The 19668-nt window shown below is 41.4% G+C and overlaps 1 protein-coding gene across 3 annotated transcripts in view; it reads right to left on the bottom strand.

Annotated features, from left to right (window-relative positions):
* enah (ENAH actin regulator) overlaps positions 1-17822 on the bottom strand; it is a 301284-nt gene extending 283462 nt beyond the window's left edge. For 2 of the 3 annotated variants that reach the window (XM_072250356.1, XM_072250357.1), the window contains exon 1: positions 17582-17822. In XM_072250356.1, coding sequence (XP_072106457.1) covers positions 17582-17586 — 5 coding nt within the window. In that variant the 5' untranslated portion in view covers positions 17587-17822. The remainder of the gene's footprint in view (positions 1-17581) is intronic. The other variant, XM_072250359.1, reaches the window with a different exon arrangement.
* Between the last annotated feature and the right edge of the window lie 1846 nt (positions 17823-19668).

Raw genomic sequence — 19668 nt, 5'->3', positions numbered from 1 at the left:
CACAGGAGAGACCACAGATTCTCCAGAGATCCAAAGGAGTGCCTGAGGAGTGATGAGACCATCAGTGTCAATGAGGCTATCATTTGATCCCTCATAGCAGAGTTGATCAAGAAAATATCCAGCTTTATCCCAATTTTCGACATTTGATCCAGAGCTCTCAGATGATAACTCAAGTACACAGGCAGGTACCTATTCAATGCCTCAATCTATCCCACATCTACCAACGTTTCAGACAGAGAACCATATCTACATCATCTCAAGTGGAAAAGAAAATTCCTTATAATCCCTCCAATCCTCTCAACTACTTAAAAGTTAAGCTTTCTGCGCTCCCACTGGACCCGTAGGATTGGGCCTTTGCTATTTTCTTGCTCTTCTTGTAGTCAGAAAAGTAACAAGATTGTTGAACAGATTGTGATGGACACATGCCAACAGCAAAAGCCTCTTGGTCATTCTCATCATAACAGTCCTGGCTATTCTCAGCTGGAAGTTATGGATCTCTTCTGTGTTTGATTGGAAACACCAAGTTGCCTGTGAGGCTCTTAAAAGCAGCCTGAAGAACAGAATGCATCCTTGCTAAACTTCTAAAACGTGGAGGCACCGCATAGTAGACGAGTCCAGTAAGATCACATGGGATCCAAGGCAAGCTAGCCTATTGAATATAAACATAGAAAATAGGTGCAGGAGTCGGCCATTCGGCCCTTCGAGCCTGCACCACCATTCAGTATGATCATGGCTGATCATCCAACTCAGAACCCTGTACCAGCCTTCCCCCCATACCCCCGATCCCTTTAGCCACAAGGGCCATATCGAACTCCCTCTTAAATATAGCCAATGAACTGGCCTCAACTGTTTCCTGTGGCAGAGAATTCCACAGATTCACCACTCTCTGTGTGAAGAAGTTTTTCCTCATCTCGGTACTAAAAGGCTTCCCCTCTATCCTCAAACTGTGACCCCTCATTCTAGACTTCCCCAACAGCGGAAACAATCTTCCTGCATCTAGCCTGTCCAATCCCTTTAGAATTTTATATGTTTCAATCAGATCCCCCCTCAATCTTCTAAATTCCAGAGAGTATAAGCCTAGTCGATCTAGTCTTTCATCATATGAAAGTCCTACCATCCCAGGAATCAATCTGGTGAACCTTCTTTGTACTCCCTCTATGGCAAGAATGTCTTTCCTCAGATTAGGGGACCAAAACTGCACACATTACTCCAGGTGTGGTCTCACCAAGGCCTTGTACAACTGCAGTAGTACCTCCCTGCTCCTGTACTCGAATCCTCTTGCTATGAATGCCAGCATACCATTCGCCTTTTTCACCGCCTGCTGTACCTACCTGCCCACTTTCAATGACTGGTGTATAATGACACCCAGGTCTCGTTGCACCTCCCCTTTTCCCAAAATTGGCTTGACAGCAAGATTCAGAAAGCTATGGCAGAGGGTTGTTTTTTCCAGACTGGAAGCCTGTGGCTGAAGGTATCGGTGCAGGGTCTGCTGTTGCTCATGGTTTACATTAACAATTTTGATGAGAATATAGGTAGTGTAGTAAGTATACAAACAACACTAAAATTGTAGGCATAATGGACAGTAAAGACTATTCAAGATTACAACACATCGTGAAGAACTGGCCCATTGGGCCAAAGGATGGTAGATAGAATTTTATTCAGATAAATGCAAGAAAGAAACCGGGGCAGAACTTGCACAGTAAACAACAAGGCCCTAGGAAGTGATGTAGAATAAAGAAACCCAGGGGTATAAATACCAAGTCCCTGAAAGTGGTGACATGAAAAACAGAGGAAAGGTGGCGGCATTTGGCATGCTTGCCTTCATCAGGGCACTGAGTACACGAGTTTGGACATCATGTTACAGCTATACAAGACATCAGTAAGGTCACCCTTTTGTAGAAAGGATGTCATTTTACTGAAGATGCAAAAGAGATTTACAAAGATGTTACTGGGATTAGAGATTATAAATTTGGGTTACAAGGATATGGCTCATGATCTAGGACTTCTTACCCTGGAGTGTATGAGGCAAACAGGTGACTGAACATAAGAGTGGGTGGAATGGGCTGCCGGCAACAGTGGTGAAGGCAGATAAGATAGGGTCTTTTAAGAGACTCCTGGATAGGTACATGGAGCTTAGAAAAATAGAGGGCTATGGGTAACTCTGGTTGATTTCTAAGGTAAGAACATGTTCAGTACAGCATTGTGGGCCGAAGGACCTGTATTGTGCTGTAGGTTTTCTATGTTTCTATGTATATAGATAAAGTGAATAGCCATAGTTTCCCACCCCTCCCCAGATCAGGAGGGGGAGGTCAAAAAATAAAGGACATAGATTTAAAGTGGAGGGGAGGATAGAATTTAAAAAGGACCCAAGGGACAATTTTCCAAACAGAGGATGGCGAATATAGTACCAGTAGCCAAAGGAAATGGTAGAAGTGGGCACAATTACAATATTTAAAAGACTTCTGGGCAGACTTCTGGATGGGAAAGGTTTAGAGCAGAGGTTTACAACCTTTTTTTTAGGCCATGGACCAATGCCACTAAGCAAGGGGTTCGTGGACCCCCAGGTTGGGAACCCCTGGTTTTGAGAGATATGGGCTAAGTACAGATATGTGGGATGAGCTCAGTTAAGTAACTTCGGCAGTTCAGTTATTGGACTAAAGGCCCTGCTTCCATACTGTATAGCTGACTTTCTGACAGACTTAAAACATTTGATCAGTTTCTTTCCTCAAAATCTGCCTGAGCTGATACTTCCAGCGTTTTGTTTTTACTTCAGAATTTAAATATCCATTCATTTTGAAGAGATATGATTTCGGGCCATCATCAGCTCAATGTCAACTATAACTTATCAAAAGTACCACTACCAAAGGTCAATTAGCAAATGATCAGTCTAAATGTTGGATTTAAATTCTAAATTAAGGGCTTTAAACTAGAAAATTCAAAGTAGATTGCACAACTAAAATCAGATTAAAGCATTTGTCAGTATTTGATACAAAATATAAAAGGTTAATAAAGTTGACTTAAAAGAAATCGCAGCACATTGAGGATGTTCCAATAAGTGCCCAGCTAATAACAATTATCCTCCAGTCAGACATTTCCCCCCCACCACCAAATTGATAATTCCTATGTGTCTCTATGAAAGTTTAACAGGGAGAGACGTGGCTAAGACCTCCATGTCAATGACAAGTTTAAATACAGCCATTTAAAGGGAGGGAAAAAAATACTTCCCATGGTTGGACGAAATGACTGTTTATCTGTTCCAGGATTCAATACCCAACATGAAAAAAAAGAAAAAGACTAGATTCTGGAAAACAATCACTGAGAGTACATTTTACATTTTCTTCTTAGCCTCCATGTACGACGTGTAATAAAAAATTTAATCTCTATATCCCAGTGCTTGTGGCTATCTACTCATGATAAATAATACTCCCCATTTACCCTAAAGTGGTCATGATCTCATACAATTCTATATTCTCAACCTTCTTTGGCCCAAAGAGAACAGCCACATCTTCTCCAGTTACGCATGAAATTCCTTGCCACTGCAACTATGTGAGGAAATTTCCCCACAACCTCTCTCAAGCCTTCATAGCCTCAGTCATTAAAGGACTCAAATGAGAAGTTCTTTGGAAGGCAAAGAAACAGATCAATCAGAAAATAAAGATCAACACACACACAAAATGATGGAGGAACTCAGCAGAGCAGGTATCATCTATAGAAATCAATAAACAGTTGATGTTTTGGGCTGAGACCCTTCTTCAGGACTGGAAAGGAAGGGGGAAGAAACCAGAATAAAAAGGTGGGGGGAGGGGAAAGAGGATTGCTTGGAGGTGATAGGTGAAGCCAGGTGGTAGGAAAGGTAGAGGGCTGAAGAGGAAGGAATCTGAAAGGGAAGGAGAAAGGAAGGAGGAGGGATCCCAGGAAATGTGATAGGCAGGTCAGAAGAGGTATGGTGCCAGAGTGCAGAATAGAAGAGGAGAGAGGAGAAACATTAAAAAAAACAGGTGAAGAAACACCTTATACATGCCATCAGGTTGGAGTCTATCCAGACAGAATATCAGGTGTTGCTCCTCCACCCTGAGGATGGCCTCATGTTGGCACAAGAGGAGGCCATGAACTGACATGTCAGAACTGGAAAGGGAATTGGAATTAAAATGTTCGGCCACTGTAAAGTTCTACATTTATCAGAGGTGCTCGAAGTGGTCCCTCAAATTTCAACAGGCCTTACCAATACAGAGGAGGCCACATCAGGAGCACCAGATACAACAGGATGACCCCAGCAGATTCACAGGTGCATAGTTGCCTCAGCTGGAAGGACTGTTTGGGGCTCTGACTTGGGGTGAGGGAAGAGGAGAATGGGCAGGTATAGTACTTTGGCCACTTGCAGGAATATGTGCCAGGAGGGAGAGTAGTGGGGAGGGGTGAATGGACCAGTGAATCACAGAGGCAGAGAGTAAGAGGTGGAGAATTTCTTAAATGCACTTATTTTAATGCTAGGAGCATTGTAAGAAAGGTGGATGAGCTTAGAGTATGGATTGATACCTGGAAATATGATGTTGCAGCTATTAGTGAAATATGGTTGCAGGACAGTTTTTTGCAGCACTACACAGAGGTATCAACTAGAGAAGGGGCAGTGTTGGATCTCCTGTTAGGGAATGAGATAGGTCAGGCGACGGAGGTATGTGTTGGGGAGCATTTCGGGTCCAGTGATCATAATGCCATTAATTTCAATATAATTATGGAGAAGGATAGGTCTGGAGCCAGGGTTGAGATTTTTGATTGGAGATAGGCTAACTTTGAGGAGATGCAAAAGGATTTAGAAGGAGTGGATTGGGACAATTTGTTTTATGGAAAGGGTGTAATAGAGAAATGGAGGTCATTGAAAAGTGAAATTTTGAGGGTACAAAATCTTTATGTTCCTCTTAGGTTGAAAGGAAAGGTTAAAAGTTTGAGACAGCCATGGTTTTCAAGGAATATTGGAAACTTGGTTCCAAAAAAAAGAGACACATCTACAAAAATATAGGCAGCATGGAGTAAATGAGGTGTTCGAAGAATATAAAGAATGTAAAAAGAATCTTAAGAAAGAAATTAGAAAAGCTAAAAGAAGATACGAAGTTGCTTTGGCAAGTAAGGTGAAAATAAATCCAAAGGATTTCTACAGTTATATTAATAGCAAGAGGATAGTGAGGGATAAAATTGGACCCTCAGAGGATCAGAGTGGACAGCTGTATGTGGAACCAAAAGAGAGGGGGGAGATTTTGAACAATTTCTTTTCTTCGGTATTCACTAAGGAGAAGGATATTGAATTGTGTAAGGTAAGGGAAACAAGTAGGGAAGTCATGGAAACTATGTTGATTAAAGAGGAGGAAGTACTGGCGCTTTTAAGGAATATAAAAGTGGATAAGTCTCCGGGTCCTGACAGGATATTCCCTAGGACCTTGAGGGAAGTTAGTGTAGAAATAGCAGGGGCTCTGATATTTCAAATGTCATTAGAAACGGGGATGGTGCCAGAGGATTGGCGTTTTGCTCATGTTGTTCCATTGTTTAAAATGGGTTCTAAGAGTAAACCTAGCAATTATCTGCCTGTAAGTTTGACGTCAGTGGTGGGTAAATTAATAGAAAGTATTCTTAGAGATGGTATATATAATTATCTGGATAGACAGGGTCTGATTAGGAACAATCAACATGGATTTGTGCGTGGAACGTCATGTTTGACAAATCTTATTGAATTTTTTGAAGAGGTTACTAGGAAAGTTGATGAGGGTAAAGCAGTGGATGTTGTCTATATGGACTTCAGTAAGGCCTTTGACAAGGTTCCACACGGAAGGTTAGTTAGGAAGGTTCAATCATTAGGTATTAATATTGAAGTAGTAAAATGGATTCAACAGTGGCTGGATGGGAGATGCCAGAGAGTAGTGGTGGATAACTGTTTGTCAGGTTGGAGGCCGGTGACTAGTGGTGTGCCTCAGGGATCTGTACTGGGTCCAATATTGTTTGTCATATATATTAATGATCTGGATGATGGGGTGGTAAATTGGATTAGTAAGTATGCAGATGATACTAAGATAAGTGGCGTTGTGGATAATGAAACAGGTTTTCAAAGCTTGCAGAGAGATTAAGGCCAGTTAGAAGAGTGGGCTGAAAGATGGCAGATGGAGTTTAATGCTGATAAATGTGAGGTGCTATATTTTGGTAGGACTAATCAAAATAGGACATACATGGTAAATGGTAGGGCATTGAAGAATGCAGTAGAACAGAGGGATCTAGGAATAATGGTGCATAGTTCCCTGAAGGTGGAATCTCATGTGGATAGGGTGGTGAAGAACGCTTTTGGTATGCTGGCCTTTATAAATGAGAGCATTGAGTAGAGGAGTTGGGATGTAATGTTAAAATTGTACAAGGCATTGGTAAGGCCAAATTTGGAGTATTGTGTACAGTTCTGGTCACCGAATTATAGGAAAGATGTCAACAAAATAGAGAGAGTACAGAGAAGATTTACTAGAATGTTACCTGGGTTTCAGCACCTGAGTTACAGAGAAAGGTTGAACAAGTTAGCTCTTTATTCTTTGGAGCGTAGAAGGCTGAGGGGGGACTTGATAGAGGTATTTAAAATTATGAGGGGGATAGATAGTGTTGACGTGGATAGGCTTTTTCCATTGAGAGTGGGGGAGATTCAAACAATAGGACATGAGTTGAGAGTTAGGGGGCAAAAGTTTAGGGGTAACACGAGGGGAACTTCTTTACTCAGAGAGTGGTGGCTGCGTGGAACGAGCTTCCAGTAGAAGTGGTAGAGGCAGGTTCAATATTGTCATTTAAAGAAAAATTGGATAGGTGTATGGACAGGAAAGGAATGGAGGGTTATGGGCTGAGTGCAGGTCGGTGGGACAAGGTAAGAGTAAGCGTTCGGCACGGACTAGGAGGGCCGAGATGGCCTGTTTCCATGCTGTAACTGTTATATGGCTATATGAACCCTGTGGAAAGTGTTTGGGGGGGGGGGGGTTAGGAAAGAAATAAAAATGGTGGTTCAGCCTTTATTTGAATTTTTTCCCCTGTTTATTCTGTGGTAAAACTAAAAACAGAAGTAGGTTAAATTTCATCACACTGTGGGAAACTGGCTAATTTTATTACACACAACAATAACTAGAAATCTTGACTGTGAATTCCTTCTAATATTTTATCCAACACAAGTCACAATTATGCAAAACCAGACCTTTTTATAAAGCAAATAATTAAATGAATTCAGTGCAAGATCTATGTTTTCCTTCATTGTTGGAGTACAACAAAATAAGTAACTCAGATATCACAATAGGAAATCTGCTTTGAAATCAGGGGAATCCATCCACCCCTCTACTTTCATCCCACGTGACAATCTGAACACATTTTCATGGCCATGAGTATTTTAGACTGTAGCTCGTTTTTACCAATTACTCAGTCCTAATGTGGTTTGCACATTGGCCATTTCCTTCTAAGGAAAAGGGTTAGATTCCATTACTTAAAATGGGAGATGAAACAGTTACCACATCAACTTCTAATATTTCACATAAAATAGCTTTCAGGCTATAAATACCCAGATTTTACAGATGCCTTAATAACCACAGACACTCTTGCATAGTTTTACTGCTGCACAGAGACAGAAACATTTATTACAAAGTAATAGCCTTTTAACTCTTTCCCATCCAGAAAATTTTTCCTTAAATAGAATTCAAAAACAGGGCATTTTTCCAAATCCACTTCCCAAAACCATTATCTTTTACACCAGCACACACAAAATGCTGGTGGAACGCAGCAGGCCAAACAGCATCCATAGGAAGAAGCACAGTCGACATTTTGAGCCGAGACCCTTCATCAGGACCCGCCCATTCCAACCTTAATTTCTACCAGTCAGCAACCAACAATATTGCAATTAAGACTCCTGAGTTTACCTTTCTGCAATTTCCTCTTTCTGCTCAAGCCACTTAAAACAATCACATATTAAGCTTATTCATCTTAGCCCTTCACATTTGTTCACTGCCAGCAGAAGATCATAAGGTTCAATCCCAACTTCAAATACTTGACACCATTACCTCAATTCAGCTTTGAGGAAATGCTTCATTGTTGGGCAAGATCTTAAACCAAATTCTTATCAACTGTCTTAATAGATACAAGGAAAAAAAATATAAAGGTGTTGCTTTAGGTGGTGCGGGAGTGCAAGCATATTCAGTGCAGTTTCGTTAACCATCTGAAGTTCAGATCCTTTAACATTTGGGTTGTGCAACATTTGCATTACAGCAAATACACATGAAAGTGCTCCTAGATGAGAGGAATGCAGTCTGTAATGTGTTTTTATTACTATTGTGTTCTTTATTTTTTTTTCCCCACGTTGCATTGGATCAGGAGTAATAATTATTTCGTTCTCCTTACACTTGTGTACAAGAAATTACATTAAACAATCTTGAAATGTTAAATGACAGGAAAAATGCAAGTAACATCACTCACTGGGAAAAACTCCTTGCTAGTCAAAAGGGTGTTTGTGCTCAATGCTACTTGGGTGCCCTTGTACATCCAAAGTAAATAAATACAGCTGTGCAGCAAAGGGACAGGCCCTGCAGCCACAACGCACAAATGCAGGCACTTTGGCCCAACCAATATACACATATGGATGGATGGATAGGTAGAAACTTTTGACAGCCTGTCCAGAAATCCAGAGGGGAAGAACCTTTTCCTAAAAAGTTAACCATGCATCTTCAGGCTCCTGTTCTGCCTCCTTTATGGTAGTATGAAAGAGTCTTAATGACAGATGCTGCCTTCTTGAGATGTCCTTGATGATGGGAACATCTTTTGATCCTGTGCATTGGACCTTCATACCAGCAGATGATGCAACCAGTCACCATACATCTGCAGAAATTTGCCACAGCTTTTGGTGACATACCAAATCTCCTCAAGCTCTGAATGAAATATTGTTGCAAGCTTGCCTTCTTCGTAATTGCATCAATGTGACTGGCCCATGACAGATCTTCAGAGAAGTTTACACCCAGGAACTTGAAACTGCTCATCCTTTCCAGTGCTGACCCCTCAGTGAGGCTGGTATGTTTTCCCATTCCTGAAGTCCACAATTAATTCCTTTTTCTTACTGTCATCTGGCAAAAGCAGGTCACAGGCTAGGAATCCTAGGATATGTAACTCACCTCCAAACTCTCCAAAGCCACTATCCACAAGGCTTAAGCGAAGAAAACGATGGCCTCTCCACTCGCTCGATGAGTGCAATTCCACCAGCATTCAGACAACTCAACACCACACAGGATATAACAACCCACTTGACAGGCACCCAATCTACTCACTCCATCACTGACACTTGAAGCTCGTCTAACTGCCCCTTGTGGCTCACACTCTGTAATCCAGGCAGCATTCTCGTGAACCCCTTTTGCACTCTCTCCAAAGCCTCCACATCCTTCTTGTAATGCAGTGACCAAAGCTAAAGCGTAGTCCAAACAATTTTATACAGCTACAACAGGGCTTCCTTATTCTTTTCCTCAATGCCTTGACCAATGAAGGCAAGCATGCCATAAGGTTCTTTTCTGCACCAATGCCCTTAAGGGTTATGTCATTTCCTGCATACTTTCTAACATTTAACCTCCCAAAGTGCAACACATCACACTTGTTCAGATTAAACTCCACCTGCTACTTCTCTGCCCACGTTTCCAGTTGGGCTATAATCTTACCAAGTCCTTTGACAACCTTCTTCACTACTCATAATTCCATCAATGTTTGTGTCATCTGCAAATGTATCTACATTTTCATTCAAATTATTTATATAACCATGCAACTGATGGACTGGAGATTGAATGTGGACAGATCATTGAGTATGTTCAAGACAGATATCAAAGGATTAAAGAGATTTGGTGCTGGGTACAAATTAACTCCAAAATCAACCATCATTTTATTGAAAGGCAGCCACTGGAGGCTAAATGACATACACGTGCTACTTCTCATGTTCTTACAACCACATTCCATGCAAAACATCTTCAAATTTCCAAAATAAGCAAACTTCTCTACCAGGCACCTCTGAAAATAATTTTTAAAATGCATCCACATTAATCCTGTTCAAATTCAACCACAGCACTAGTCTCACATGCTCCCAGATTTTATGTCATACCAAATTTAACTTACAAACTGCAGTCAGACCTCCATAAATATCATGCAAGCCACCAACAACCACTTTAGTCAATATTATTTTTGATGAGGCCTGCAAGGTAGGCTAGTCCTAAATGTTTGACTACGAGTCCCACAGTGGAAAAGTCAAATGGATAGAAAAATGGCTTTGTGCAAAAAAACAGTGGGTGGTGGAGGGTTGTTTATCATACTGGAGGTGTATAACCACTCATGTGCCACAGGGATCAATTCTGGGTCCACTGATCATATGCATTAACAATTTGGATGAGAATGTAGATTGCAGGTAACATGGAGTAGGTGGTGTGGTAGTGGTCAGTGAAGAAGGTTATGTAAGATAACAAGATCTCAATGAACTGGGCCATAGAATAGTAAAAAAAAAGTTAGCATGGTCAGTAAGTTTGCTGCTGATACCAAATTAGGGACAGCAACAAAAATGCAGAAGGTTATAAAAGATTAAAACAAAATCTATAATCAACTAGGAACGTGGGCCAAAGAATGGCAGATGGAATTTAACTTGGACAAGTGCGAAGTGTTGCACTTTGGGGAGTTAAACCAGGACAGGACTTGCACAATAAATGCCAAGGCCCTGAAGAGTATTGTAGAACATATAGACCAAAGGATAAAAGTACATAGGCCCCAAAAAGCAAAGACATGGGTAGACAAGATTAAGATGGCACTTAGAGCACTTACCTTCATTAATCAGGACACTGAGTACAAAAGTTGGAGTATCATGATACAATTGTACAAATCATTGTTGAGTCCAAACTTGCATTATGTATACAGATCTTTAAGCACAAAAGGGCATCCCCCACCAAGTCTAGATTGGCTCTTCATAGGGCAAAATATTTAGTCCCTCTCCCCTATTCCTTCCAAAAAGCGCTATAACTTTTTTCTAAAGAATAAACAAACATATATTCTACACACATTTTATCTTAGACTCAGCTTCTTAACCTTTATGTCAAACCATCTGAGAATTTTGCGTATCTCAATGAGATCAGCTCTATCTTAGATGGGGGAACGCTAAACTAAAAAATAATATAAATGGCCTGCACTGTAAAAGAAATGTTAATCAAAATCACCAATGTGCATTTCTATCTGATATCTCTTCATATCTGCAGTTGTGGCAAATCAGAATACATTTCATTTTTCAACTATGTTTGTGTAAACTTGATTTTTACAAAAAATGTCTCTTGACATTTCAATTAAATGTAACTTGTAAAAATAATTGAATTAATTATTTTTTAAAATAATCCCAGTTTTATTGTCTTCATTTGGAATTACAGTGGATTCCAGTTAATTGGGACACATCGGGACCAGTGCCTTTTGGCAAAATTAAGCAGCTGTCCCAATTAGCTCAAGTTTCATGGAAATTGGTAAAAAAGGCACAAAATACTATTTAACTGAGTAACAAATTATGTATTTAAATGAAACATGGAATAAATTAGAATCCTACCAACAGCTCTACAGTATTCTAATACTGTGTATTGGTTCCCAATAAATATATTCAGAGGAATTAATCCTATATTCTTTTGATTCAGCGCAGTCATCTAGTGCAGATAATTGCAGATTAGATTATTGCATCTAAATTAGATGCAATTTAGATTACTGCATCCTCCAAATCTTCATTTTCAATGTAACATTCAAGATGACAGCTGATACCTTCAAATTCTTCGTATTTCCTCACTTGAGGTAGTGAAATAATCACATTGCCACTCCCGGCCGTTTCTGGAATCTCCAAGTCTGAATACTTGAAACTGCAGTGAGCAAAAAACACTTTTTTGCACACAAATACAGCAAGTGATGATGTTTAAAAACTGTTTGCTCCAAGAATGATGTAGTGTCTAACAGCCAACCGTGCATTGTTTGGCAACAATCTCCTGACCCAATTCAGTGGCATGTTGTTCCAAATAAACAAAGGGAATCCCAACTATTTTCTCAATTTAGTTTTTATTCTTTAAAAACTATCTCAAATAAGCAGCTGCCTCAATTAACCAACGGCCCAATTAACTGGAATCCACAGTACTGGGTGATGAACCAGTGTTGTACGATAATGATACAGCAATTTAAAATGAAGAACGTCTCCTCGCCATGGTAGAGTGGGATTCTGTCAGCACAAACTGCAACCTAAACAAATAGCCACAATTCTGAGTTCCCACTGAGCAGAAAACAGCTGCAGCCCCACAGCAACTAGCAAATCCTTCTCACTGGTCTTCCAAACTCTCATGTACGGGCTAATTACAAGTCCAGTGTTTATAAGCTGGTAAGGACCTGTACTACTAAATAGCTTTTATTGTACTGTCAGGAACAATTCCCCAGGCATAACACAATAAAAACCCAGTTTTGTTTCCCATTGTTTCTAAGTTGTAACCTGAGATGGTCACTGATAGAATTTAAGTGGAACATTGTAGCAACCATGTCATTGTCTATAACTGAAATCACATTACAGCCTTTGAATACTTCCTTTTGCCTTTGTTGTTATACCCACCATCGAAGTGCCTGCTCTCTTCTCACTACTAAGGTTCAGAAGCCTTCAGTCCCACATTACAGTACAATACACATCATGCCACAGTGGTGCAGCAGTCAGAACAATGCTACCACAGCTCAAGGAATTCCAGAGTTTGCAGTTCAATTCTGGTGTTGCCTGTGCTTCATGTGGGTTTCCTTTGGGTGCTCCAATTTCCTCCGACAGTCCAAGGACATACCGTAGTGGGTTAGTTGGTGGACAAACAGACACAGAGGCAAATAAATCAATCACCAGGTTCAGAAACAGCTGTTACCCTACAAGTATCAGGCTCCTGAACCAGCATGGTTAACTTCGATCACCACTCTGATACTATGACCAACGGACTAAATTTCAAGGACACTTTAGGGACTTATGTTCTCAGTATTATTTTTATTTGCAGTTTGTCTTCTTTTGCACATTGCTTGTTTGTCAGTCTTTATCTGTTTACATAGCTTTGGAAAAGTTCTACTGCATTTCCTTTTTCCCCAATAGAAGTCAAGGTAGTATATGGCAGCATGTGTATACTTTGATAATAAATTTACAAAAAGTTTCAAAAAAAAACTTAAAGTCTTAACCATAAGTTCAGCAGAAAGGACAATTCAAAATTCTACTTACATAGGCACGGATAATGCAGTTAACTGCCCAAAAGTTCTTCACATGAACACTTCAAATCTATATTTTACAGCATCACTTTACAGAAAATGAATAAACCTTAGATTTGGCGGGGGGGCAGTGAAGGGTAGTTGTCATAAATGAAAAATGATGGATGGAGTGTAGCACCAAAGGCACAGTGCAGAAACACAGACTACCCAAGGGTTGAAAGGGTGAGGAAAGAGCAAGACCATGGAGGGATTAGAAAACAATGAGAATTATAAATTGTGTACAATGGACCAATGCAAATGCAGCTAAAAGAGGGATAGAGTGAATTCTAATTAAATTCTAAATGCAGAGTTTTGGATGAGCTTTATTTTTTGGACAGTGGAATATGAAAACCCAGGGAGTATTGATAAAGAAATCACACACCATCTGCAGTAAGCAAGTGGAATGCATACTGACGTATGTATATTAAATATTTCTCAAACCAAACATAAATCAAAGGCCAGCTAACTGTAAATGACTAATATTTCCCCACAGTGAAGAAAGTATTTAGATCACTGATTCTGTGATCATACATGCCAGTACATGGTAAAATAGAAACTGTGTTGATTTAAGCATCCAAGCACACAAATCACTAAAAAGTGAAAAGCTTCTAAACGAAAATAGTGAAACTCAATGGCACATCTCAGGGTGCACAGAATTCAAAGGACTGCAAGTTTATGTAGCTATGGCTAGACCAGGGGAAGTTGTTTTCAGCCCAGAGCACTGCACCACAAGGAAGAAACTTGTGGAGTTGACTCTGACCAGAATGGAATTAAGCAAAACAAAGGGGCAGGATGTTTCTCAAACCGTATTACTTTAAACTGTCAAGATTAAAGGATGACATAGTTGGTGAGTTATAGATGATGAATGTAATCGATGGGATTGAAAGGAACTACTTCTATTGTCAAGCAGTTTAGGTCAAGGTGACAGAACATTAAAACTAGGGTGAACTGTGTAGCAAAGATTCCTTCATAAAGCATAACACAAACTTGGAACTTCACTCTAAAACACTGAAGTTGCTCCTGGATGATAATTTTTAGGTTGTAGAGAAAAATCACATTAAAACATCCAATATGTGCATCTCCTTCCTCACAAATGCCACCTGAGCTGTTGAGAAATCCACTGTTTGCATTTCAGATTACCAGCATCTGCCAATTTGTTTTTTTGGATTATGGTATAGATCAGCACTGATGGGCAAATGGTAAAACAGATTTAATCACCGCTTCCCAAAAGCACATCTGACTCACTTGAAGTACAGATCTCCTGTTCCCTGTCACAATTAGCAGGCAAGTTTCAAGGACAAATATTCACACGTTAGCCAAGCAAAAACAGGTTTGCTAGCTAAGTGACGAATGACCGAGAAATCAAGCAAAAAACTCAGAACAAACTTTAAAACATCGTAGTATGAGTGATAAAAATTAGTTTGGACAGGAGACAAAGAACACACTTTTAACGTTACAAGTCACAGAAATAATGGAAATTTATTTGGCAGAGTGTGCTACTGAAAAGCATAACAGAACACTAATACGAAAGGCTAACATAGAATGCCTTAGTCAAACAGCAACTCCCGAACCATTGATTTCATTCATTAATTCAGAAAAGGGGTTATCTTCAGACTTACATAATAAAAATATGACAATTGCTTTGAAAACTAAAACCAGTCACTTTCATATCAATTATTTTTAAACACATTCAAATATGCATGCTTTAAAAGTTGTGCTAAACTACAGATCAAAAGTACAAAGATAATATTAAAAAGTACATGTCAAAAAATGTGGTTATAATTCAGCACAAATAAATACTGGCAATAATGAGTCCAGATCACAGGTTCCCAACCTGGGGTCCACATACTTCTCAGTTAATGGCAGAGGTCCATGACATCATAAAAAGTTTGAGAACCCCAGGATTAGATAAAGATCAAAAGGGGCTCCGAAACATTCAACAATTCCCCACCATTGTCTATTTCACTCTTCCAACAGTCCATCACCTATCTACCCCCAAAATAAGCTGTCTTTTCCTCCAGTGGTTTCCCCACCAATCATCATCATGTGCCGTGCCCAGTTTGAGCTTTGACTGCCGTGGCCCACATGCTCCTGTTTCGGGTCAAGTGGATCAATTAATTGGTATTCATTTCCAGTTCTCTGGCTGTTGTCTCCATCATCATTTGTCTTCGTCTTCCTTTTGCTTTCTTTCCTTCAATCTTTCTCATAATTACCGTGCACTCTAACTCCTCTTTCCTAATCACACGTCCAATGAAGTTACATTGCCTTTTCATGATCTCATACATTATTTCTCTTTTTGTGTTTGCTCTGTTCATGACATCCTCGTTAGATATTCGTTTTGTCCATGATATTCTTTGCATCCTCCTCAAAAACCACATCCCTGCTGCTTCAATTCGTTTCCTCATTGTCCAACATTCTGAGCCATATAACATAACTGGATAAACGTAACATTTCAGTACTCTGAGGTGGGTTGTCATGCCTCGTTTAATATTGGTCAGTATACTCTTCATTCTCGTAAAGGTGTCTTTTGCCATCCCTATTCTTCTTTTGATGTCCATGTCGCACCTACGAACTGATGTCACCCAGCTTCCAAAGTAGCAAAAGTTCTGCACTTGCTTTATGTCTTCCCCGTTTACTCTCAGCCTGCAGATAGGATTCTCCTTCTTTTTGGATATCACCATACATTCTATCTTTTTGCAATTGATAGATAGACCCAGTTTTGCACTTTCTTCAACAATTATATCAATTAAGTTTTGTAGTTCTTCCTCCTCCATACTTGCAATTAACAATGTCAACTGCATATCTGAAATTACTGATGTTTTCACCACCAACTTTGATTCCCAAAATGTCTCGTATTTTTTGTAATATTGTTTCACTGTACACAGCAATTAAATCAGGGGAGAAAACACACCCTTGTCTAACGCCTCTCTTGATTTTCGTAAACTGACTCACTTCTCCATATATTCTTACAGCGGCAGCTTGTTCCCAGTACAGATTTTTGATTAGGTGGAGGTCTTTCGATTCTCGATCTAGAGTTTTCTGTAGTATTTCAAATAACATTGTGCTTCACTTTATCAAATGCTTTTGTGTAGTCAATAAAACAAACAAATCTTTTTGCACTCGAATAGCTCATTCTGATAGTATCCTTAACATCAATATTGCGTTTCTTGTACCTTTGTCTTTCACAAAACCACATCGTTCTTTACCTATTTCAGCTTGTATCTTACTTTTAGCTCTTGTCATCAAAATTCTTAGAAGTATCTTGGTGATATGAGTCATTAAATTTATGGTCCTATGTAATTCACATTCTATTGCTCCAGGTTTCTTAGGAAGAGTGATAAATACTGATTTTTTTATCTCTTTTGGTATTATTCCAGTCTCATTAATGTCATTGATTAAATCAGTAAGTTTTTCAATCATGCATCTCTCAAATTCAGAAGTCTTCCTGTCTCTCTCCTTTTCCCATATTCACCCTTAAATTCAGGTGTCTCCTCATTTTCTCCATTCTCCACTCAGGCATCTGTCTTTTCTCTTTCACCTCACAAACAATGACTTCATATCCACATGCTCTTGCCCTTACTCCAATCATTAACCAATTAAACCTCCCATCTCACTCCTCCAATCAGTTTCTTCTCTTTCCCCCACCTCAACCTGCATCCCTTCCTCTTCCAATCACAAACCCCTAACCACTATTCCATTCAGAAATTCTCTCCTCATCCCCCAACTTCTTCCATCGGGCTCTTCCCCACCCATTCAGAGCTCCCTTTTAATTCCCTCCACAACCTAACAAAGCCCTTTCCTCTGAACAGATCCTCCAACACCAAATCCCTCAGTCCCACCCCCAACTCAGATGTGCACTCAGAGTCCTTTCTTAACGTCACTCTGACACCCCAATCAACCGCATTCCTACAATTTCTATCTTCAGACCCTGACCCAGAGTGGCGCCTCCTCACTTCCAATCAGAGAACCTCCCCAATCCCAAGTCCATCTCCTCCAACCAAAGACACTCCCAAACCTCCCTCGCCCCATCTCACTCAAGGGTTCCCATCCTCTGGTCTACCAACTCATCACCTTCGATGCATCCACCTTCCTGTCGCTCGCCCCCCCCCACCACCACAACCATTCCTTTCTCCTCCAGTAACCGTCCCCCAAGCCATCACCCCACTACTCCTCTCTTCCCCCACGCTTGGGGGTCTAAATCCCCTCCCCCCAGCCTCCGGGTCAGCGATGAAGGCCTTCGCCCACTCTGGGTCGGAGATGAAGACCACCCCCCACCTTCCACCCCAACCCTCACCTCATGGTGATTGCCCGCCGGCGGCTCGGCACGGCTCCGACCGCTCCCACTCGACGCTTCTCCTCGCTCCGTCGCCCGCTCTCGGCGGCGGCGGCTACAGCAGCCCTGGTACGGCGACACAAACACAGAGAGCGTTTGCGAAGGAAGACGGGCAGTGATCGCTCTCTCGTCCCGCCGGTCACCGCCTCACATCCCCCTTCACAACTTCGAATAATGAATGGCTCAACCGTCGCCGCACGCGCGCCGGAAACGCTTCACTTGCCGCCGCCAATCACACGCCGCAAACCCCCGCCAGCCGCAGACCTAACCCCGCCCCTTTCAGTCAAACCGGCGCCACCAACCAATCAGCTCCCAGAACTAAATCCTTCCTCCCTCTCCGGCCGTCAATCAGCCGCCGGAGGGCCGCTCGTCTTTTTCGACTGCAGTGTCCCCTCGCGGGCGGACGCTGAAAGCTCCCATTTCATTCATCACAAAGACTGGACGCTGCATTCTTGTTCCGCAAATTCTGCTCTGTTAGGATTCACTTTGCTTCCCCGCTTTCCAGGAGTTCGGAGTAGAAACTGCCCGGCAAAGACTCAGATGGCACCCCATGCTCTGCAAATGATACCCATCCCTGCGTCGATTGGTGTTGCTGCCGTACCCATGCACAAGTGTTCTGCAACGATTCACAAGCCGCCTCAGCTCTGCAAAGACTCGCACTTACATATCTCTTCTTTCAGGAATCACCGCACGCTGTTCTGCAGTGAGGGTCCGAGATCTCTGCTCTCACAGCCCTGCCGAGACTCAAACTGCAACCCTCGCCCTCAGGGTCTCTCACGCTGCGCCCCGGCCTGAAAAGTACATCGCAACAGAGATGTCAAGTCCTGCTGAGTGAGCACTCCTAACACCATAAGACCATGAGATACAGGAGCCATTCGGCCCATCGAGTCTGCTCCGCCATTCAATCATGCACTGATCCAATTCTTCCAGCCATCCCTACTCCCCTGCCTTCACCCCAAACCCTTTGATGCCCTGTCTAGTTAAGAACCCACCTATTTCTAACTTAAATACACCCAGTGACTTGGTCTCCACAGCCGCTGGTGGCAACGAATTCCACAGATTTACCACCCTCTGACTAAAGTAATTTCTCCGCATCTCTGTTCCAAATGGACGTCCTTCAATCCTGAATCGTGCCCTCTTGCCCTGGACTCCCCTACCATGGGAGTAACTTTGCCATTTCTAATCTGTTCAGGCCTTTTAACATTCAGAATATTTCTATGAGATCCCCCTCATACTCCTGAACTCCAGGGAATACAGCCCAAGAACTGCCAGACGTTCCTCATATGGTAACCCTTTCATTCCTGGAATCATTCTCGTGAATCTTCTCTGAACCCTCTCCAAAGTGAGTACATCCTTTCTAAAATAAGGAGCCCAAAACCACATGCAATACTCCAAGTGTGGTCTCACGAGTGCTTTGTAGATCCTCAATATTACATCCCTGCTCTTATATTCTATACCCCTAGAAATAAATGCCAACATTGCATTCACCTTCTTCACCACCAACTCAACCTGGAGGTTAACCTTTAGGATATCCTGCACAAGGACTCCCAAGTCCCTTTGCATCTCTCCATTTTAAATTCTCTCCCCATCTAAATAATAGTCTGCCCATTTATTTCTTCCACCAAAGTGCATGACCATACACTTTCCAACATTGTATTCCATTTGTCACTTTTTTGCCCATTCCTCTAAACTATCTAAGTCTCTCTGTTTCCACAACACTACCCGCTCCTCCACCTATCTTTGTATCATCAGCAAATTTAGCCCCAAATCCATTGATCCCATAGTCCAAATCATTGACATACATCGTAAAAAGCAGCGGTCCCAACACCAACCCCTGTGGAACTCCAGAATATATTCTGGCAGCCAGCCAGAATAGCATCCCTTTATTCCCACTCTTGTTTTCTGCTGATCAGCCAATGCTCCACCCATGCTCGTAACTTCCCTGTAATTCCATGGGCTCTTATCTTGCTAAACAGCCTCATGTGCGGCATCTTCTCAAAGGCCTTCTGAAAATCCAAGCACACCACATCTACTGCATCTCCTTTGTC

The sequence above is a fragment of the Mobula birostris genome, unplaced genomic scaffold, assembly GCF_030028105.1.
Source record: "Mobula birostris isolate sMobBir1 unplaced genomic scaffold, sMobBir1.hap1 scaffold_287, whole genome shotgun sequence".
Taxonomy (NCBI): Eukaryota; Metazoa; Chordata; class Chondrichthyes; order Myliobatiformes; family Myliobatidae; genus Mobula; species Mobula birostris.
The sequence above is the reverse complement of the archived record's forward strand: the minus strand, read 5'-3'. Positions and strand labels throughout refer to the sequence as shown.